The sequence below is a fragment of the Clarias gariepinus genome, chromosome 21 (assembly GCF_024256425.1).
Source record: "Clarias gariepinus isolate MV-2021 ecotype Netherlands chromosome 21, CGAR_prim_01v2, whole genome shotgun sequence".
Taxonomy (NCBI): domain Eukaryota; kingdom Metazoa; phylum Chordata; class Actinopteri; order Siluriformes; family Clariidae; genus Clarias; species Clarias gariepinus.
Genome location: NC_071120.1, coordinates 10,221,379 through 10,245,395, shown reverse-complemented (window position 1 = coordinate 10,245,395; position 24,017 = coordinate 10,221,379). Strand labels below are relative to the sequence as shown.

The 24,017-nt window shown below is 41.4% G+C and overlaps 1 protein-coding gene across 1 annotated transcript; it reads left to right on the top strand.

Moving 5' to 3' along the window:
- The first annotated feature begins 19,804 nt into the window (after window positions 1–19,804).
- Window positions 19,805–23,547, top strand: LOC128509747 (chemerin-like receptor 1). The gene is made up of 2 exons (XM_053481580.1): window positions 19,805–19,925; window positions 21,696–23,547. The coding sequence occupies exon 2, from the start codon at window positions 21,720–21,722 to the stop codon at window positions 22,764–22,766; it is 1,047 nt and encodes a 348-aa protein (XP_053337555.1). The 5' UTR covers window positions 19,805–19,925; window positions 21,696–21,719; the 3' UTR covers window positions 22,767–23,547.
- Window positions 23,548–24,017: the final 470 nt, after the last annotated feature.

The following is a 24,017-nucleotide window of genomic DNA, read 5'->3' as shown; positions in this document are numbered from 1 at the left end:
GGGACTCAGCTCATCAATGTGTCAGTGGATCTCCAATTTTCTGACTGGCAGACCACAGGTAGTAAGGATGGGCGGACATGTCTCAGCCTCCCTCACTCTCAGCACTGGAGCCCCCCAGGGTTGTGTTCTGAGCCCCCTGCTGTACTCTCTGTACACCCACGACTGCGTGGCCACTACCAACTCCACCACCATCAAGTTTGCTGACGACACTGTTGTGGTGGGCCTGATCACGAACAACGATAAGACGGCCTACCTGGAGGAGGTTGGAAATCTGGAGAACTGGTGCCAGAGGAACAATCTCCTCCTGAACGTCAGTAAGACAAAGGAGCTGATAGTGGACTTCAGTACAAAGCAGGTGAGGAACTACCAGACCCCCGTCATCAACAGGAGCCCAGTGGAGAGAGTGGACAGCTTCAGATACCTCGGTGTTCACATCACGCAGGACCAGGCATGGTCCTGTCACATCAACACCGTGGTAAAAAAGGCCCGGCAGCGTCTCTACCACCTCAGACGCTTGAGAGACTTTAGACTGCCCTCCAAGGTGCTCAGGAATTTCTACTTCTGCACCATATCACGGAAATATCACGACCTGGTACGGGAACAGCACCATGCAGGACAGACGAGCTCTACAGAGGGTGGTGCGATCAGCTGAGCGCATCATCCGCATCGAGCTCCCTGACCTGCACTCGATCTACAGCAAGCGGTGCTTGACCAAGGCCAGGAAGATCGTGAAGGACCTCACCCACCCCAACAACGGACTGTTTACTCTGTTGCGGTCTGGGAAGCGATTCCGCTCCCTGAAGGCCAACACAGAGAGACTGAGGAGGAGCTTCTTCCCGCAGGCGATAAGGTCTCTCAACCACAACCACACCACTATGCAGGACTAACACAATCTTTTCATAATTGATCAATCAATCAATCTTTTTACATCCATGGACACTACATTTACAATCTACATGACAATTACATGCACACCTTCCTTCATATCTACACATGTTGTACGTTTACATCCTGGACCAGCGCACAAAGACACTTTAATAACCTTTGCACAAAGTCACTTTGTTCTATGCATATTTGCACACCCAGTAGAGTATATTTCAATTTGTACAGTATATTTCTCAGTACAGTATATTTAAATTTGTACAGTATATTTCTATTTTCATGTACATCAGATTTCTATTTTTATTTTTAGTTCTATTTTTCCTAGCATATTTCTATTTTTATTTTTTAGTTCTATTTTTCCTAGTTTAATTTAATTTTTCTATCGTATTTCTTTATTCATATTTATTCTTATTTGTAAATTTTAATTCTCTTTTAGGGTCAATGTCGGTCGTATATGCATTTCACTACATTTCGTACTGTGTATGACTGTGTATGTGACAAATAAAATTTGAATTTGAATTTGAAATATTCGAATATGCAAACGTTTGATGATTTATTGGTAGTTAACGTCCATTTACACTACTTGCCCTCTACACATGAAGAATGACCTGTAATTGAAGGCAAATCTCACACTTCAGACTGCAGATCAACAATAACAGATTGATCCACGTCACGTCCTATCAATGTTTTTGTATAACAGCATGTTCTGTCTTCAGTTATTCCTTATTCATAACATGTTTGTTTCCTGAGGGCTAAAAGTTCAGCATTTCACTCTGCAGATTCTGTGGTAAAAACTAACCAAACTGGGCCGCTGAAACACCAATGCCGTTCTGAAGAAAGAGGAAGAGAAAGTTGTCACGTTCTATCTATGCAGAACATCCCATCACAATTAGTGACAGGTGGCTCAGGTAATTGGCTGGAAGAGCGAGAAACAACATGGATGGAAGTTATGACCTGGAGGTACTAGGGTGATCGGACTGGCTCGTGTTAGTTTTCATCTTTTATTAATAACCTCACCATCTGGGTTTTTAATTTGTTTGATTTGTGTGAAGCTAATGTTTAATTAGTCAGATATTTAAATTCATATGAAATGGTGGACCAATTGTGCCCCTTCCTCTGCCAGATACCCAGTGAATAAAAGTCCTTAGAGTTTTCTGAATTTCTTTTAAAAAATTTATTCTGATTAAGTCACATGATGCATTTTTATTCTATTTAAGCTATTAAGTCTGATTATTAGTGGAATACTATGTTGCATGTACAGTCTTTTAATCAGTGTAAACCCAGAGCTTGCACTTCCAGGTTCTTACTGCTGGTTGTGCTGGGGTTGTTGTGTTGGTGGTTGGTGACTTGACAGAGGGCAGCTCTGAAGTGGTATGTCACATCGCTTCCAGGAAAATACAGCAAAAATCAACATCCTGCAAAACCAGGAACCACTTTATATTTAGCATCACTAAATAACAAGACAATGTTTTTCATTGGCATGCCATGGTTCCTCCATTTTTTTTTCTCTCTTGCCTATTGATTGATTGGTTTAGGGGGGAAAAACAATTTTCTAAAAAGATTTTTTTTAACTTTGGAAGCTCTACTGGGACAAAAAGTAGGCTGCGGGTTTTTTTTTTACTTGTACAATACACTTGTTTTTCAAAAGATGTGGATGTGAAAGCACTGCCACATGAGGAAAAAGAAAGAAAAAAACAACAACAGCAATTGTGAAAGCAGGCTTTGGAAAATCTTTTGTAAAAACAAACAAAAAACCACTTCTATTAAATCCCCCATTTTAATTGAACCTAGACAATAATGCCCTTGTTAGTGCAATCCAAACCAGATTTGATGGCCGGGTGGTTAGCACTATTGCCTCACACCTCCAGGTCCTGGGTTCGATTTCTGAGTTGGTTCTGTGGGCATGGAGTTTGCATGTTCTCCCTCTGCTTGGGGGGGGGGGGTTTCCTTTGTGTTTTCTGGTTTCCTCCCACAGTCCAAAGACATGCAGATTAGGCTAATTAGGCTACTTACCTTTAGAAGGTAGTGGCAACCCACCCCAGTATCCTTGCCAAGAAAACCCCATGGACAGCATGTAGGAAGGCAAGGTGTGCAAGGGTCCACCAGCATTCCTGGTGTTTTATTCATACTTGTTTTCTATTTTACGTTTACACAAACGCGTTTGCCCCTCCACAAAAACATAACCACTGTGTCGCTGCCATGCATGGATTCTGAAATAGTTTTCCTGCAGTGTTTCAAGTGTATTTTACTCCGTCCAAGCACCAAGCTATTGCTCCACCCCAAGCCCAGTGCTCATGCTCTGCTCTGTCCTTGATCCAAGTGCCTGCGCAACGCCAAGCCCAGTGCTCATATTCATCTCTATCCCTGCATCAAGCTTCTGCTACTCTTAAGCCCAGTGCTCATGCCCAGCTCTATCCATGCACCAAGTTCCTGCTCCACCCCAAGCCCAGTGCTCATGCTTGGCTCTGGCCTTGCACCAAGTTCCTGCTCTGCCCCAAGCCCAGTGGTCAAGCTCAGCTCTTTTTATAAATCAGGGCTCAGCTCCCTGATTTTGCCTAGACCACACCTAGCCCGCATGCACAGGGCAAAGCCTTTGTGCTAGATCAACTAAACAAATTTTATGGCGGGTTGTCCAGGAACACATGTGGTACTTTGAAGTAGCACATTTTGGGGGGTTTATCAGAGACTGTATAACCTATGGGGGGTGCTTTGTGCCCATGGTCTACTTTTGCATGCACTTCACCATAGCCCCATGGTCCCACAGTTGTTTTTATTATACGGTTTGTTTATGGGTTTTGGTTTCACATTAAATAAACTGCACGCTGGCACATTTACCGAGCTGGCAAACCCCCAATTTTGTAACAGATATTACTCTTGGAAATGTGATTATCTTGCAGCATGGTATCCTGGGCCGCTCCTGGATTTTTAGACAGTTTTAGAAATGCTTATCGGTCAGTCTGGTGAAATCCAGATCTCTTAGCGAGCTATTAGAGAAGGCATTAAAGTCTAATGGAGATGGCACAGACAGATGATTGTATAGAAGGGTAAGTGTAAATGTCTGTTAAGATTGATTTTTATTTAGTTTTTGGGCTGTAGATTTTGTTGCGACCGTCTAGGGGACTGTGTCGTAACAAAAGGTGAGCAAAGGAGTCTCACTATCAGAGGGATTTGGAAAACGTATTTCTTTTTATTTCTGAGCAAAAAGGTAAGGGTTCCAACTTCAGAGGTTGACAAGGCCAAAATAATAAACAAAATGGTCTTTGCCCGAGATGAACTAAATTCCTAAAAATAAAATAAAATACATAATCCTTCCCTAGCTCCCTAACCAAAGAAACAGAGTGCAAAATATATACAACAAAATAAATAGCGTCAAACCTCCTACAACCCTTAATACGATGAAACGTGCTATTTACAATAATATTTACAAATGGCCAACCAAGCCAAAACAAAATCCACACTCAGTCAAAACAGGCTTAGGTCATATCAACAACAGGACTAGACAGTTCTCTCTGGTAATATACTCAAATATACAAAGGTCGAATTGAAAAACAGGAACACAATACAAAGACACACGCGGTGGCACAAAAGGCATCTGAAAGGAGTTTGGGGTCCTTTTATTCTAGTTGGTTGATGAGATGAACCAATCGCAACGTCCAGTGAATTATCTGGAGGAACACCCATCTGAAAAACAAACAAGTACCCAGAAAGAACAGCAGAGGGCAGGATCACGCAAACTCATAACAATATTTGAACCTTAAAAGCTGCAGCTGCAGAATCACTTATGGTGCTGAAGATGAAACACCTGAGATGAGCATGTGGACATAATCGCTTAGCATTTTACATTTACATTAATATTCTTGTACAAATTTGGTATTGTTTCCAAAAAAAAATAAATAGTGGATCTCTTTTACATTTTCAAGCACATTAGTTGCTATCTAGATGACACCCACAAGAGGGAGCTCACAAACATCTCCTTTTTTGAATGTTTAATCGACATTGAGCCGATGTGTTCACAGCCTCAAAGCGCTTAATCATGTGCAAAGTGGTTCTGCTCTCAAAAGGATCCTTCCTACAGAAGAATAAGTATTTTCCAATGACTTTGAGGTTAGGCTTCTTTTTTTTTTTTTTTTTTTGAGAAATTGGGCATGATTGGTTAATTGCATCAGTACTGCAAAATATGGAACGAGATGAGAAATTTATTCTCTTATTATCAATTAACGAAGAGATATCATTGGAAATTAAGAAATTTGGTCAGAATCAGTAGCAATATACAGCAGTATTAAGATGACACATGCCATGTTTTATAATTCTTCCAGTGAACAAAACAGGTAGAGCTGATTAAAATCAGCAGCTCAAGTTAAGGAATGAAAAAATATGTGCCTGGACGTTTATGTTCTGAAGCCAGGGTGTCAAATCTGCACAATAATGGCTAAACAAAGTGAACTTTCAGATAAATTGTGAATGTCTGTGGTAAATTTCTGTATGAAATGACGACCTTTGGGGAAGCGATCAAGCAGGGATGGACTGAGTGAGTGAGACCAGTGTACTGCAGATGTCTTTTTAAGTCTCTGTCCAGCTCCATCCAGTCGGTTTTGAAGAATGAAGGACTTCATATTAAACACTGATTGTTGTACTGTATGGAAATGTCATTGCATAAAAAGCTTTATGAAAAATTGAAAATGCCACTAAAACATTTTATTTAATTTTTGTCTCAACATTATTTGCCACCAATGTGTTTTTATACTGTAGATATCCATAAAGAAATTTTCAAAACTGCCATGTGTATGCTTAGCTCAGATTATGCTTGTCATTTCATAGGCTCATATTCAAAAACTAATACCGTCTGTATAAATTGTAATTTCCTGTTTACAATTAAAACTGTAAAAGGATTTTGATTTAGAGTAGGGGGGAGAGAAAGAAAGATGTTATATTACATGTTAACTAATACAGTAAGTCCCTGACTTATGAACAAGTTCCGTTCCAGGAGCACATTCGTAAGTCGGATTTAGGGCTGCAACAACTAATCGATCAAATCGATAATTATCGATAATGAAATTCGTTGTCAACGAATGCCGTTATCGATTAGTTGGGCTGCTCACGGCACTAAGTAGCGCAACCACAAGATGCGCAAATACACAAAGATAGACAGCCGCTCGCGCAATTGATGTTACAGGAGCATCTGCAGGAAAAAGCGCGCGCCCCGAGTCCTCCAAGGTTTGATAGCAATTTACATTAAACGCCTCTAAGAAGACGGTAACCTGCATGCTATGCAAGACCGAGCTTTCATGCTATGGCAGTATCACAGTCATGCACGAACACTTAAAAAGAAAACGTGTTGGTGTTACGGATGGTGAAACGTCAGCAGGGTCAGTAAAACTGTATCTCTTTATCTTGTAAAAGTTGTATAGTTTAAGTGCTTTTGTATAAACTATTTGCTAACTTCGGGACAGTCGCGCTAGATCTGTTCACATGCTACTCGCTTACATCACATTGCGCAATCACCGCATGAGCAATAGTGATTAATTTAATGGCGCTATTTTAAATTATCTTAAATTACAAGGTGCGAATAACAGTAGAATATTACATTTAGTGATTGTTGTGGTTTTCAGCGAATGCAAATAACAGTACATTTGTGACTACAGTGGAACCTCGGATTACGAGCTTAATTCGTTCCGGAAGTGGGCTCGTATTCCAAAACACTCGTAAACCAAATTTAATTTTCCCATAGGAAAAAATGGAAACTTAAATTATTCGTTCTACAGCCCCAAAAAATAAATACATAAATATAATTAATACAAAATATAAAGTAAAAATAAAACAAATTAACCTGTACTTTACCTTAAAAAAATGTCAAATTAAACCCCGACAGATAAGGGTTTTCGTTTGTGCATGCAGAGTGTATGTGTGTAAAATGTGCGCGCGCGCGCGCACACACACACACGCACATTAACGGATAGACCGTTTTTAAAACCATTTAAAAATTAGCAAGGAACATTCCAAGTCACACTCACGTGAGCGCATACTAACAGGATCACTCCTGTAAGTAAAACAACAACAAAAAAACAAATTAAACAGCTCCTTACCTTTTGAAAACAATCGCGACAGAGAGGAGTTTGTGTGTTTATTTGGCAACCTGAAAGGAGGGGGGATGAAGGGGGGCTCTCTCGCGTTTACGGCCCCCCTTTTCTCAGGTTGCCAAACAAACAAACAAACTCTCTGCCTTACACAGACACAAACACGCGCACTCAAAAACACTGCAGGCTCTAAGGCCCAGCAGGGGAGACGATAGGTCTCGGCTTTACAGCTCCCCTTCTCTCAGGTTGCCAAATAAACACACAAACTAACCATGTTTAGCTAAAAAGCCATGCCTAGCTGACTGCCATGTCTTTAGCCCTAGTCCCGTTTCTAGTCTCTACGCGTCTCCCTCTAGTGTCCAGTTTCAGCTCCACGCATAGTTTGTGTCCCGTTACGTGTTTGTCCTCTTTCTGCCTGTGTCTCGCCACAGGGTGCATTATTCGTCCTTCTGCCTTCTGCTTGTTAGCACAAAGTTAAGTATTGTTTGAGTTTGGTTGTTCCTTTTGTTTTTGTCTTTACTTATACTTTTGTGTTGACCATCATTAAACGATTTTTTTTTTTTTTTTTTGTTACACAACCCCTCTGCCTCTATGCCTGCTTCTTCCGCCCATGGTGATCAACACCAGCCATTACACCCTGAACGTGACACTTTTCAGTGAATGGAAAAAAATAGATTTTTGTGTCTTCGCATATAATAATAATAATTATAAGCACTCTGTATTTATTAGTTATTTGCCCATCAATACATCTATACCCCTTATGCTGTGTTGGGTCACAGGGATCTAAAGCCTACCACGGGAAACTTGGGACACAAGCCAGGGTGTGGGGATTGCCGACCTATCGCCAGGAACAAGCACCCACAAACACTCAAACCCCAAACATAACTATGGGCAGTTTTGAAACACCAATCAACCTACTGTGCATGTCTTTGGAAGGAAACCTGGGTACCCAGAGGAACCTCATAAAGCACAGGAAGAACATGAAAACTCCACCCAAAGAGTCCAAGGGCAAAAGTCAAACCCTGCAGGAGGCTGAAGGTGTCAGTACTAACCACAGCCAAATTATTTTGCTATTTAAGTTAGTATGAATAATAGGATGAGGTCAGGACAGTTCAATTCAATTTTATTTATATAGCGCTTTTAACAATGGTCATTGTCTCAAAGAACAAAGATGAAAGAAATTCATTTAAAAAAAAATATATATATATATATATATATATATAGAAAATAAAATAATAATAATAATAAATTGTGTATGTGTGAGAAAAATGCATCTAGATAATGAGATGAATGAATTAAATTTCTCTGATGAGCAAGCCAAGGGTGACGGCGACAGTGGCAAGGAAAAACTCCATGAGATGGTAATTGGAAGAAACCTTGAGAGGAACCAGACTCAACAGGGAACCCATCCTAATCTGGGTGATAACAGATAGAGATGATATAACACCATGTGTGTTATGCAGCTGAAAGTACAATATAACAGAAATTCTTTAAATTAACATGAAGTCCAGTTCAACACAGGGATGAGTCAGTAGGTGCAGAGGGCAGATGGGGTCTGGATCACTGGGAGCACAGGAGCAGGATGTGTAGCTCCAATCATAATAAGGCAGAATTCAGCTGGAGCTGGTCCTTCTCTGGATGCCTTAGGATCCTTGCAGGGTTGGCCTTTATCTACTGAAGCTGGTACAATCTCCAAATGCCTTGGAATGGGTAGAAAAGTACAGAACAGATGGAGAGAATTAGCGTAGTTGCCATTCAGGATAGACGTACTGAAGTATGAAGTTATGGGATGAGTTACGCGTATGCCAGATTAAAGAGATGCGTCTTGAGTCTACTTTTAAACTGGGAAACTGTGTCTGAGCCCCGAACACTGTCTGGAAGGCTATTCCAAAGTTTTGGAGCTAAATATGAAAAAGCCCTACCCCCTTTTGTAGATTTTGAAATTCTGGGAATTACCAGAAGTCCAGAGTTTTGTGATTGTACTGTCCTCTATATACGTCCTCTGTATATTTTGACAGCTAGCTAAACTCCACCCTCATCAAAATGACAAGACACGGAATGTCTCTTTCCAGCTTTTAATAAGGATAGGGTAAAACTATGAAACAAAGTAAGAAAACAATAAACAATATAATTATACACACAATATTTACACAAAAAATACTTTCTACAAATGCAATATTCCCCAATATCAATCCAACAGGCATGTAATAATTAGCAAAGGACATCATGATAATACAGCTAATAAACAAATATATGTACAAACTGTAAATCCAACAAATAATCAAATGCTATAAAATATAGATGAATAGGAAATATAAACATACCAACAAAGCTACCAAAGGCCAAGGATGAACACAAAAAGTTGCTGATTAACTGCAGCACATGTTCAGAACTGCCCATCACGGAAAACACTAACTTCCTGATTGATCACATGGTAACTGCTACAATACGTAATTATCAAGATGTCCATTAGGGGGAGTCAACCATTAACAAACGATTAATTCTTAATTATTATTTAACAATAACTGTTACAGAACAGTGATCTTACGGAGCGTGGTGAATTATAGCGTATCAGAAGACTGGTTAGGTATGTGGAAGCTAAACCATTGAAAGCCCTGTTTGTAAGTAATACTATTTTGTAATTAATTCTAAACTGAACAGGTAGCCAGTGCAGGGATGATAATATTGGGGTTATATGATCATATTTTCTGAATCTGGTGAGAACCCTGGCGGCTGCATTTTGGACTAACTGAAGCTTGTTTATTGAGGATGCAGGGACAACCACCTAGTAATGCATTATAATAGTCCAGTCTGGAGGTCATGAATGCATGAACTATCTTTTCTGCATCAGATACGGATAAGGAAACAGTGTTTTTTTTTTCCCCATCAGCAGTTCCTAAGAACAAATCTACAGGAAGCAGATCCCCATCCTGCCTAGACTTTGCCCCCTGGCTAGTCAGAGTCTCTGACTGACAGACTGACAGATCTCCAATCCTCTCAGAGAGGTAAAGAAAAACCAGAAAAAACATCTTAAAGGTCAGAAACCTGAGGCACTAACTCTAGTGGTTAAAAAAAAAAAAGGGCGTCAATTGGCTCTTCGAGCACGATAGATAAAACCCACAAAAGGGAGCGTGTCACAGTAACTCTACCAATCAGGACGTGGCAGGCTGAAATCGCAGTTACGTACGTCCTGAGGGTACTAGGGCACAAGCCCGAAGACAATTTTTCCTGCAGGGTCTCCAGCACTGAAACATTTAGGCAGTGGACTGGGTCTACCTGCTTCGTCATGCACCAACTTTTAAATACATTCCATTTGAGGGCATAAGCTCTTCTAGGGGAGGGAGCCCTAGCACTTAGAATAGTCTTAATTACGCTGGCTGGAAGACCAGCTTGACTTAGTTGGTCCTGTTCAGGGACTGAACGTGAAGGTTCCTCGGGCTGGGGATGAATATCGTCCCCTGCACCTGAGACAGAAGATCCCACCTCATTGGAATCACCCATAGTGAGCCGTTGAAGAGGGATACTAGATACGAGAACCACACTCTGGTCGGCCCCACACTATCAATAAGAGGCGCAAACACTGTTGATGGACCCTCGCCAAGACTCCCGGGAGCAGAGCTATCAGGGAAAGCGCATAAAGGCGTAACCAGAGCCATGTACGGGCCACGGCGTCCAGACCCGGGGTAGCCGGAAGAGTCAGAGAGTAGTAAAGGGGACATTTGCTGATCTTGCGAGGCAAAGAGGTCCACCTCTTCTACCTGAAATCTCTCCCAGATTAACTGACTATTTCAGGGTGGGGTTTTCATTCCCCGTGTGTCAGAGATTGACTGGACAGAACAACTGCTCCCACATTCATATGCACTGGAATGTAAATCGCCCTGAGGGACAGGAACCTGGTGCGCTAGCTATTTAGCGGCGCGAGCACAGTCCGCCATTGCGATTAATATATGAGACTGCCATAGTGTTGTCCACCCGCAGTAGGACATGGTAGCCTCTCAACTGCTGGAGGAAGTGCTTTAGGGCCAGAAATAGAGCCATCATTTTAAAGCAAATGATGTGCTGCGCGAGAAGATGGCCTCGCCAGCTCCCTTGGGCTGGACGGTCATCTAAGACCGCACCCCAGCCCATGAGGGAAGCGTCTGTCGTTAGCATCTGCGACGACAAGACGAACTTAGAGTGGCAAGTCAGAAACCAGGGTCTGAACCACATAGGAAGGGTACGAAGCACCTGGCGCGTAACCTTTATTGGGGATTGGCCCTAGAGTGAAATCCCCTGGTTCTTAGCAAAAATGCTCTCATGTGCAGAAGGCCCAAAGGTGTCACCATGGAAACAGCTGCCATAAGAGCTAAGATCTCTAAAAGTGATGGTCACTTTCTGGTCTAGCTTGATTTACTTGAGGGTGTTGAGAATGGATTCGACACGAGCGGGAGACAGCTGTCCCCGCTTACGATCGAATCCCATGTGACACCCAATATGTTGTCCTCTGAACAGGAAAGAGCACGCTTTTCATGGCGTTGGGTCTCAATCCTAAGAAACAAAGATGAGCTACTGTAGGATGACATGCTGATGTCAAAGCGCTAGCTACTGAGACTGGGCCAGCCAGTCGTCTATGTAATTCAAATACGGATGCCCTGGAGTCATAAGCACCAGAACTACATCCATGTATTTCGTATATGTGCGGATAAGAGAGCTAGACCAAATGGAAGGACCCGATACTGGTAAGCTTTGCCCCCGAAAGTGACCTTAGGAACCTCCTGTGTTGTGGCAATATTTCTATATGAAGTAAGTGTCCTTCAATCGATTGTCCCAAATCAATCGCTTGGTAGGATTTGAGAGCAATCACTTTGACAGTCAACATTTTGAAGCTGTATTTATTTATTTTAGATAGCGGAACAGCCTGCAAAAATCAAAAAATTGGACGCAGCCCCCTGTTCCTCTTGGGAACCAAGAAATACCAACTGTAGTAGCATGACTCACTGACTGGTAGCGGAACATGTTCCATGGCCCTATTCCCCAGCAACTTCTGTCAGCAGATGCGCACTTTCCGGTTTCTCGAAAGTGGAGACCACGCCGTTGAAACACGGAGGGTGATGTGAGAACTGCATCCTGTAGTTTCTCTCTACAGTGTTTAGTACCCAAGGAGATATGCTTGGCAGTAGATTCCACGCTGCCAGTTTCTCTCAATGGGGCAAAAGTCTCAGCGGCTTGGTTAAAAGGGGGGGGGGGGGGGGGGAGATGTTAGATGTTCGGCATCCTCAAACATGGCAGGAAAAACCGAAGGGCTAACACTTTATTGGAGACTGGTGTTGCCCGAAACACCAGTGGTGGCAGAGCAAAAACACCGACCTTCTGGGGTGCCAGGGAGAACACTTCATTCTCAAAAGGAATTCTGCGTGCCTCTCTCCATTTCCATGTTGTTGTTGTTGTTTTACTTTACAGTAGTAATTCCGTTAGTATGCACTCACGCGAGTGTGACTAGGGATGTTCCTTGCTAATTTTTAAACGGTTTTAAAAACGGTCTCTCCGTTAATGTGTGTGTGTGCGCGCGCACACGCACATCTCACACACACAGCGCGTGTGTGTATTCACCCAGCAGGAGAGACGATTACCTACAATTCTGCTGCAAGAGAGAGAAAAACCATTGGCTCACTTGTGATGACGTAACGCTCGTTGTTAAAACAAGAAGCGCATGCGTGAAACATGATACTCGGTGCTCGTTAACTAAGACAATGCTCGTTTTTCAAGTAAAAAATTATTAAAAATTGTTGCTCGTCTTGCAAAACACTCGTAAACCATGTTACTCGTAATCCGAGGTTCCACTGTAGAGATAAAAGAGTTTACAGAGACAATTCCATGTAAAATCCTCCACTGGAGGTCAGCAGACTTTTTGGTTCATGGTGGTTTATACAGTGCTCTCCACTCTGGTTTAATATCGTTCAGTTTAGTGTGCCAGGGGGTGTCTACCCTCCCATTCAGTTTTTTCTTGTTCAAAACTTTCACGCAAGCTTTGTACAGAACCTTACCAGACACTGTCTCAAAGTTCATCTCGTCCTCACCCTTGTGCTCCATGAGGGGGCCGCCATATCCCTCTAGGTCTGGAGTTATGATCAGCTGTGGAAAGGGTTCCTCTTCTGTAGTGCTGGTCTCGTTTTTTGTATATTCCATCAGCTGAACTCGGTTCTCCGACGTTAGGGTGGTTCTCCATCATTGCAGGAGTTGGTTGGCGACCTGTTGAGACCGGCGTCCCATGTGTGCTGCCAAGTCCTCTGCTCGAGACAGGTCTGTTCCAGTGATGTTTACCAGCTGCCAGAGTGTCACGATCCCCGTTGAGACCAGGGTCTTGAATAGTGTTGGTGTAGTTTTGCTAGAGATGTCTAGATGTCCTCCACAGACTAGGGGCCAGTGTAAGGTTCTGTTTCCTTTGACTGGTAATCCAGTCGTGTCCAGTGCTGTGGGGTCCATTAAAAACAGAGATCTATCCAGTGCGAGTCCTCCCACCGTGCATAGGAGTGTGAAGGCTGCTGCTCTCCATCCTACGTATGTCAGAGAAAAGAGGATACAGAGGATAGGGTTAGATGGAGGCAGATGATTCGCTGTGGCGGCCCCTGAAAGGAAACAGCCGAATGACAAAGAAAAAGAAGACGTTAGTTGTTTTCCTTGCTTGATGATGGACAATAATTTGACCCAAATGTAACATTTCCACGAACACAGAAAATACATCATTCAGTATGGTTGTTTAAAAAATGAAAGGCTTCTCACTGCATCAATTTGGGATAGAAGACATATATTTATATTTTTTATAGTATAATAATCACTGCAGTAATGATCCAAGGGTTCATATTTGCTTATTTAAACCAAAAGACATCCGCGATGTCCGGGGGCTGAGGAGCTGGAGCGACGCTCGCTGCGACGCTCAGCGGGTGAGGAGATGAAGCGACGCTCGCTGCGACGCTCGGCGGCTGAGGAGCTGAAGCGACGCTCGCTGCGTCCGGCGACGGCTGAGGAGCTGAAGCGACACTCGATGCGTCCGTCGGCGGCTGAGGAGCTGAAGCAACGCCCTCTAGGGGTTAACCATTACAGAACCCCCCCCCCTTAAAAACACCGGAGGTCCCGGACTCCCTCCCCAGCGGCACCAGTCTGGGCCTCCGATACTGAGGCGGTCGATCCCACTCCGCTGCGACGCTCGACGGCTGAGGAGCTGAAGCGCGCTCGGTGGCTGAGGAGCTGAAGCGACGTTCGCTGTGTCCGGCGGCCGCTGAGGGGCTGGAGCGACGCTCGCTGCGTCCGGCGGCTGAGGAGCTGGAGCGGAGGAAGCCTGGAGGTGGAGGAAGGACGAAGCTCTCCCAGTAGCTCCACGGCTCGCCACCCTTGCTTTCAAACAGAGGGAGTGTGTCGCCCTCACCGTTCAGCAGCGGCGCGTCGTCCTCAATGAGAAAGAGGGGTGGCGGTGTTGGAGGAAACGCGTCCTCGTGGCCGTGCAGGAGCGGTGCGTAGTCCTCCGCGTCGACCACAGGCAGAGGCGGGAGAGGGAGCGTGTCGTCCAGATCAGAGAAAGGGAGAATATCCGGGACTACAGCTTCGCTCTCCTAAACCTGGACGAGCAGCTTTTGGAGCTGCGCCACCTGCTCCCGCAGGTCTGAAATGCGCTCCCTGTTTTGCTGTGCCAAAAACGTGTAGATGTCTTCCGTTAGATCCTCGCCACCGTCCTGCCAGACCTCCTCGGCCCGAGCCTCTTGGCCGGTGCTTGGGACCTTGCATCTCCCCGCTGCCTCACATTTAAATGGCGTCCGCCGAATGGCGAGCCTGCAGCCTTCCCAACTTTGTCGCGCCCTTATCTCTCTCTGCTCCTCGTTGTCTTCCAGCCAGTCCGCCGGTTCGGCAAGCCTGCAGCCCTCCCAGCTCTGCCACAGCTCTCTCTCTCCTTCCTCCTCGCTGCCGTCCAGCCATTCCGCCAGCTTGGGCGAGATGGTAATAGCGCCCCCCAAAAAAACATCTGGGGGAGCAACCTCCGCTATGCCACTTTTACGGTCTAGCTTTCTGTCATGATTGCTCAATCAGTGTCTGCGTGGTCGTGGCATAAGTGCAAGAGGCGAGCTGGCATTTTAATAAAGGCTTTTATTAAGTGTCACAAAAAACCAACACAGACATAAATCAAATTAACTACAACAACAAAAGCTAGATGCCTGACTGAACTCCAGTCAGGCTATTTATAATAAACTTAATTACCTTTCCTCGGTTCAGGTGAATGCTTACGTCACCTGACTGAGGTGCAGTCTGGGCCTTGAAGTCCAACTAAAACCAAACTACAACACAAAAAACATAACAAAACACATACCGAAAGAGGGCGTATCGCCCTCTAGGGGTTAACCATTACACATTTAATATAATGTTTAAATACGTTTTATATAGAATATAATAGATATCATCTTAATATTTAAACTATTAGTTATTTAAGTATTAGTTTAACTATTACTATTTCATTTACTTTCAAAATGACATTAAGAACAAAAACAATAAAACTTAAAAAAAAATAATGTGATTAAATCTGAGATGAAAAAACTGTTGTCCTCAAAAATTTTACAGATGAGGACTCGTGGTCCCCACCTGTGGGTTACACACCATCACTTAGTGTTTCAATATAAGTGAGTTTTAAGTCAAGTGAGTGAATGACTTACAGCTACGTATGGATTTAATGCGAAAAATAATGTATAAGATGTGAAAATGAATTTAGCGTATATTTCTGACTAATCTCACGATTTAACATGGATACGATGCTGTATATGGATTTAATACAAAATATTCCACCCCTTTTTAATTTCTCAATAAAACTTACATTAATATAAATAAGACATTGAAGTGATTTTCAACTGCGACTTAACCATGACGCATTTTTCATTTTTTTTTTATATTATAAAAAACAGAATAAGAAAAAAACATTAACCCCACACCCCTATATCAAGGAATTTAATTTGAATGATAAAATATGCTTGATCCTATGCTTGCCCCTATGATTACCCCTATCACAACTTTAAAACATTTTGTGTGGCTCGTGCTTAAGTGCTGGAGTAATCAGCATGGAATACGAGATCAGTGTGCAGACGGGTGAAAACAGGGGCATGGGAAAAGGCACATGATGGGCTAGGGAAAATATGAGCACATGGGGAAAGTGACAGCGTAGGAACAAGTGGCAGACGAGTCGTTAATCATGACAGTATTGTATCAGAACACACACCTTCTGCATATCCTTGGAATGTGGGCGAAAACCGGAGTACCCATAGGAAACCCACAAAGCATGGGGAGAACATGCAAACTCTATACACACAATGTAGGAATCAAACCCTAACCCTGGAAGTGCAAGGCAACAGTGCCATTGACATAAAAGTGAAATAAATACATTCCATCACCTAGACAGGCTCCAATAAGTCTGGCAAATTAAGCTTAAGATAAGAAGAAGTAAAAGCCTTGGTAGATTGCAGGCAGAACCCTTAGTACACATACACACAAACACACACACAGGAGAGGTATTAAAATAGATAAGGAAGGAAGTTGGGACATCTAAAGGTCAGCCTGACTTATTGCAGGCTTAGTGTCCTTAGGGTCTTAGTGTAGTTGTCTTAAGAAATGAGGTGATGTTTAGTGATAAATTAAACCAGACTTAGCCAATCAAAAAAGACAAATATCTCATTAACCTTGGAACTAAATTAGAGTAGAACATGCTTTACTCTATTGCGAAGGCTTTCTATTCAAATTTTTCAGCGTTTCTAAGGAAATTTTTGTCCTCATCCATTAAAAAGAGTATCTATGAACTCTGTAATGACCCCACGTTAGGCCAAGGAGTAGCAAGAAAAGTAGTGGTGTACACTGATGCCTGCTAGAACACTACATTCAATTCAATTCAATTCAATTTTATTTGTATAGCGCTTTTAGCAATTTTCATTGCCGCAAAGCAGCTTTACATAGTCAAAAGAATTATTTAGGTTTGTATGAAATGTGAATTTGTATGAATCAAAATGGTCAGTTTGTCCCTGGTGAGCAAGCCGAGGGCGACAGTGGCAAGGAAAAACTCCCTGAGATGGTAAGAGGAAGAAACCTTGAGAGGAACCAGACTCAACAGGGAACCCATCCTCATTTGGGTGAAACAAAAAGCAGTAAATGATCTGCATTTATACAGTGTGTAGGGTGGGAGGCAGTTCAGCTATAATAGCTGATGTTAATTGATGTTAATATGGAGTCCAGGTAGTTATTGAAGACCCAGGTAGACTTGTAAGAAGTTCCAGTCATGAACTATCGAACTGTCAAGTCCCCAGAGAAACAGTTGCCAACACCAGTCAAGGCCAGAACCATTTTCTAGGTAGAGAGAATCATTCCCAGACACCAGACGCATCCCAGAGAGACACACGGGGCATCCATGTGACGAGATCTTCAGCCAGAAGCGGGGCACCAGGATGGGTCAGACAGGTCCGGAGGGCAGAGGGAGTCTGGATCACTGGCAGCTCAGGAACGACATGTGTAGCTCGACAGAGAGAGAGAGAAAGAGTGAAAGGGGGGGACAGGAGGAGAGAGGAAAAAGAAAGAGGGGGGGAAAGAGAAGAAGAGGAGAGATGGCAGTTAGGTATGGTGAGTGAGGAAGACAGCATCCAAACATACCAGTTTACCATAATACTCTACGTCCATGAGTCCCCCAGATCTGCTCCTTTACCTATGGCAAATCTATTTATAAAAATGCTCGGCTAAATAAATAGGTTTTTAGCCTGGACTTAAACACTGAGACTGTGTCTGAGTCCCGAACACTATTTGGAAGACTATTCCATAACTTTGGGGCTTTGTAAGAAAAAGCTCTGCCCCCAGCTGTATTTTTCATAATACGCGGTACTGACAAGCAGCCTGCATCCTTTGATCGAAGTAGGCGTGGCGGATCGTAAGACACTAGCAGTTCGCTCAGGTACTGCGGCGCGAGACCATTTAATGCTTTATATGTCAAGAGTAGTATTTTAAAATCAATGCGAAATTTCACAGGGAGCCAATGGAGTGAAGATAAGATAGGGGTGATGTGCTCATATCTTCTGGTTCTGGTGAGGACTCTCGCTGCTGCATTTTGGACTAGCTGAAGCTTATTTATGCATCTAGCTGAACAACCAGACAGTAAGGCATTACAATAGTCCAACCTAGAGGTGATAAAAGCATGAACTAGTTTTTCTGCGTCGTTTAGCGACAATAAATTTCTTATTCTGGCAATATTTCTGAGGTGAAAGAATGCTATCCTGGTAATATTATCTACATGTGCTTCAAATGAAAGGCTGGAATCAATAATCACACCAAGGTCTTTCACTGTTGCATTTGATGGAACAGAAAGGCCATCTAAAGTTACGGTATGATCTAAAATTTTACTCCTAGCTGTATGCGGTCCTATGACTAGAACTTCTGTCTTATCCGGATTTAGCAGAAGGAAGTTAGTTAGCATCCAATTTCTTATGTCCTGCACACATTGCTCAATTTTAGTAAGCTGTTTTTTCTCATCAGGTTTTGCTGAGACATATAACTGTGTATCATCAGCATAACAATGAAAACTAATACCATGCTTACGGATTATGTTGCCCAGAGGAAGCATGTAAAGGGAAAAAAGCAGTGGACCTAAAAAATACTGATATTGTCTGCTATACATGAGCTTGAATAGCAGACAATATCAGTAATTACACCACAATCCCAGGTAGTTTTATTTTAAAGAACAGTGTCATGTACCAGAAAATTTTTCATGGCCTTTTAGCTGCAACAGATTTAATCTTAGTGTTTGGATATATACGTGTGAAATTATATCCTTAATTATAACTTGCGTATTAAATTTGTAGTGGTAAAAAAAATTGGGGAGTTTTTATCTTCCTCAGACATTCCAAAATGAACTGTTTAAAGGGGAAGAATAAGCCTTTTGATGTAGAGCTTATTTGCAAAATGTGAAAAGATTGTTTCAGACCTGATTATCATTTAACTATTTATGTTTTGATATTTCACCTTTCACTTTGTTGATTTTGCACAGTACATGTCTTTTGATCATGTTATTTCCTTGTACTTAATGTTTTAACCTCTTTAATAACCAGAGCAATGTGGTTGACAACCATGTGGCAGCCCAGTTTTCAACAGTAAACAGTTTTCAGTGTAATACAGTACCTTCAGCTTGTCTAAGTAACCAAGTCATTGGAAGTAAATGTAGATCGGTTATGTTGGCTAAATTTCCCTTATTATAAAGGTAATTTAAACATTTAAAGTTTTAGATTTTTTTGCCCACTTTATTAAACTTTTCATTGTAAAGTACTGCACAAATGTCTTGAGCTCCTCACAATTTCTTCATATTAAATTAGATTAAATGGAGTAGATTGAAATAAAGAAATGGGGGCAGAAGCCTCAAAATGGGTGGAAAATGCTATATTATGTTTCGAACTTTAGTGATTGGGGGGGAGGGGGTCCCATAGACGTTTCAGATATGGGTTTTATGGGGTAAAACAAGTTAAAACTGGTTGTTTATATAACAATTTTAGCAGCAACCTCTTTTCCCCGCTCGTCTTGTTCAACCGTTCAGTAATCAGCATCACCAGTATACTAAACACCAGCCTAAACAAGTCCAGGGTGAGGACTAAGGTAAAAGCCAATTAAGATGAACTTCCCTCAGGAATAGCACTTTTTTTTTTTATATAAATGTCACTAGATGTTTTACAGCAGAAGATTCATCCAACTGTAGGATTTGCTGCTCTAGACTAAGAGTATATGTGCATATTTCTTGTCCACTATTGTCTAAGATTTAAACAGAAGTGAAATTAAGGGAAGTTGTTGATGTGGAAAAAAGCCCACACTGTGGAAGGGAGTTTGGAGAAGTAATTTCATAAGAGGTGGCACCTGACTCTTAGCTCCAGATAAAAGGCTCACACAGCAGAGCTGTCAAAAAGCAGCATGACACACACAGTCTGATCTCCTGGTTGAGTAAGTGATGTTACTTTTACTGTTTTTAATTAAGGTCAGAATGGTTTCTCTCTATTTACATTAATCTTTAATCAGAGTTAATACCCTGTAATAAAAAACACTTCATTATCCTTGTTTGCCAGGTATAATTAAATGAAAAACATTTACCATGTTATCATTTATTTAAGCGCTCACTCACTTAAATAAATGTTAGTATATAAGGACTTATAAAGTGTCTTAACTTAAAACTAGGACTGTTTAAAGTGCTTTATTGAGCACCTGTATTAGGCTGATACAGTTGATATTCCTCAGTTCACATTAATTTTGGATTAAAGTGTAACCTTTTGAGTGAAATTGTGGATCAAAATACATTTGTCAGACAGTTTAATTCTGATAGAGCACTGTCTGTTGTCTCACACCGCCAGGGTGAGGGGTTAAAATCTAAACTCTTCTCTGCGTACTTGGAGTTTGCATGATTCTTCTGTCCTTTTGGGTTTTCTTTGAATACTCTGGTCCCCTTAAAAGTTGAAGGACATGCATCGTAGTCTGTTCTATGAGTCCACAGGGAATTATTGGGTGTGTAAGTGTCCCCTGAGATGCATTGACACCTAATACATGGTGTTCTCTGCCTAGTATGCTGTGATATTTAAGATGCTCTTCTGGTCCTACAATGTTAGATAAGGTAAAGGAGTATGAAAAATCAACAAATTTACTAATAACATATTGCTGAACTTTAATTAGAGATGAATGAAGTCAATCTTATATGAACCACATGGGGGCGTGCTGTCACAGGAAAATAATAAACAATGATGGTGGTGGGAAAGAGAAGGATAAAAAGCTGAGGTGATGTTGGTCATTAATCTCTAGTTGGTATGTCCAACTTGTCTTCAAGATTGTCGAAAGCATATTTTATTACTCTTAAGCAACATCAGTTTATCAAAGGCAACATCATACCTCTCTATTCATTTGTACTCACATCTAATTTCGTGGTATCCCCTTAAAAAATCTTGTTTATTGCTTTCCTCCTGGTCCCTGTTAACACAGTCCACTATTATAAAAGCTATGAATAATCATTCTTTTATAGCCTTTAGATAATTCTCTTTAGAATTTAATGAGACGGATAATACAGCTTGTCGTGTTATTGTCGTGATTGACACAGACCATACATGGTTCTCAAAATTTATCAATGTGTTGTATAAACATTCAAATAATTGAACACAGACAAAGCTGATCCTGTGTACACGCCCTTCTTTGGCAAGTATGCAAATGGAACGGTCACCGGACGACGTGTCAAAGCAAACAAGATGTTGGAAACCCAAACAAGAGAAGACTTTTTCTTGCGAGATTCCGTCTTTTTTTGTGAGTTGGCTCTGTGTCCGCCATGATGGTTGTTTTGAAGAAAATTATAATGAGGTCTCAGGTTACATGATCTCAGTGCCACAGACGGGAGGCTGGACCTAATTAGCACATTAAAATAAAGTCTTTACAAAACAATTTTTAAAAATATATTTGATATAGGTACATGTGCAAGACAATAATGGTATCACTTTTCATTTCAATAAATATACTTCTTACTTATTGTGTAATTGTATATTCTGAATCAATCTTTAAAAACAACTTGATTTCAAAAAGTTACATCTCCATGGTAAAATAAAAGTAATAAAAACTGTACTGTCAGTGTATTAATAATAAAAAAAAACAAAAAACATACTTATAGGCTGAAGAAGAGCTTGCCCTAACTCCTGCTGTAATAAGTACATACAGGCTAAAGCACTATTTTTGTTTTCACAGGGGAAAAACCACAGGATTTCAGCCATGGACATGACTGTTTTCACATTGGATTACCAATGGAACTACACAGACTATGAAAATGACACAAATGATAACCTGTCGTTAACGAACCTGTCACACCATGTAAAGGACGTTTGCTTTGAGGAGATTCCATGCATGTTGCTGCTGGTGGTGAATGTAGTCATCATCATGCTTGGGCTTGTGGGAAATGGTGTGGTGATCTGGATCGCAGGTTTTAAGATGAAGAAGACGGTCAACACCACCTGGTACCTCAGCCTGGCTCTTTCTGATTTCATATTTTGTGCAACTTTGCCCCTCAACACCTTTTATCTAGTCACATCTGACTGGATATTCGGGCAATTCATGTGCAAGTTTACCTCCTTCGTGATGTTCCTCAACATGTTCAGCAGCATCTTTCTTCTCGTCATCATCAGTGTGGATCGCTGCATAGCTGTCATCTTCCCTGTTTGGGCACAAAACCAGCGCACCATAAAGAAAGCTTCTGTGATAGTTTTTCTTGCATGGGTTTTTTCAGTCTCATTGAGTGTCCCACCCCTTATTTTTCGTGACATTCAACACCATCTAGACAGAACCCGCTGCCACAATAATTACAATAGCCATGACACTCACAATTCTATATTGATCTGTCGGTTCATTTTTGGGTTCTTGATGCCATTCTTGATCATCATTGTTTGCTACTCAATTATCATTTTTAAGCTGAGAAGCAACCAGATGGCAAAGTCTTCAAAGCCGTTTAAAATCATGACAGCTCTCATTGGGACTTTTTTTCTGTGCTGGCTGCCGTACCACACATTCATGCTGGCTGAACTGACCCACGGCTTCCCCATCGAAATCATTTCCTTAGGGCTCAAGATTGGAACCTCAATCGCTTCAGCTAATAGCTTCCTCAATCCAATTCTCTATGTTTTTATGGGCAGTGATTTCAGGCGAAAGTTTAAGAACTCTATCCTGTCCAAGATTGAAAACGCAATAGGAGAGGAAGGACGCACCACGAGTCGCTATTTATCCCGTTCCAGTTCTATGGATGCCAGAACATCGACACACATCTGATTTGACATGAAACTATAAAAGAGAAATGTAGGATGTGATTAATTTGTACATAGTGTATTTCAATTCAATTCATATCAGTATATTTTCAAAAGTTGGAAATATAATATTTGAGGATAATAATTTCATCTTTAAGTAATTAATAAATCTAATTTAAATTGTTTTAAATACTACTTGTTATTATTAAATACTTAAATACATAATATACACATATTATGTTAATGTACTGGCTGATATTACATGATGTACTGTAATATCAGCCATTACATTTACACAGGATCATTGGCACCCAAGGCTTATCTATTCCTACAGGGACCGAATTCTAACATGCCCAGTCTGATACAACAGAAAAACCAATGTAGCACAAATTGCTGAAACAAATTAATGCTGGCTATTATAGAAAGGTATCAGAACCTTCAGTACATCACAGTTTGATGTGCATGGGGTTTAGAAGACAGGTTCAAGGCTATTGATCTGCCCTCCAAAATTCCTAGATCTCAATCTGATTACGCATCTCTAGGATGTGCTGGAAAAACAAGTCTGACCCATGGAGGGCTCACCCCACAACTAAAAGATAGCCAGAGAACACAACACACCTTGTGGCCATGTGGAGCCATGCCCTGAGGACCAGAACTGTTTCAGTGGCACAAGCTTCCCCTAGCTGGTTTTAATGTTAATGCATATGTTATTGCTGATTGGTTTGTTTATTGTCACAAAGCATCCATACAGAAATTCAGATGTAGATTTAGATCCCTAAAGAGCGAGTCAGTGGAGAGAAAAAAAACATTTTAAAAAAGAGACAAAAAAAAAAAAACTCAAATATTAACCCTGTGTAGCCGTGTGACATTGCACAAGTATTATGATATGAAAAACTGGAAGTTAACAGGAGAAACTGTGAAGTACTTTCTGACTGTTTAAAAAAAAAAGACTATCTGGACCAGAGAAAGTGTTAATCTTTGTTCTATACATTTTTGTAACATTTTAAGGTACAAACCGTATTCAGAAATGCATCTATAGATGAAGCACTTTTTCTTGTTCCAGCATGTATTTTGGGGAGTATGTGTAAAGATGTAATAACCTGGTAATTCTGCTTACCGTTTATATATTTAATCTGTTGTTCAAGTTTTTTTTTATTAATTCTAAAATGGTTACTGTATTATCTTACTAATATGTTTTTATTTGTGTCAAAGGGCAAAGTGTAAGACAATATAGGTCTTAACTCAAGGTTAAGTAACAATGTTACAAACCTCAGTT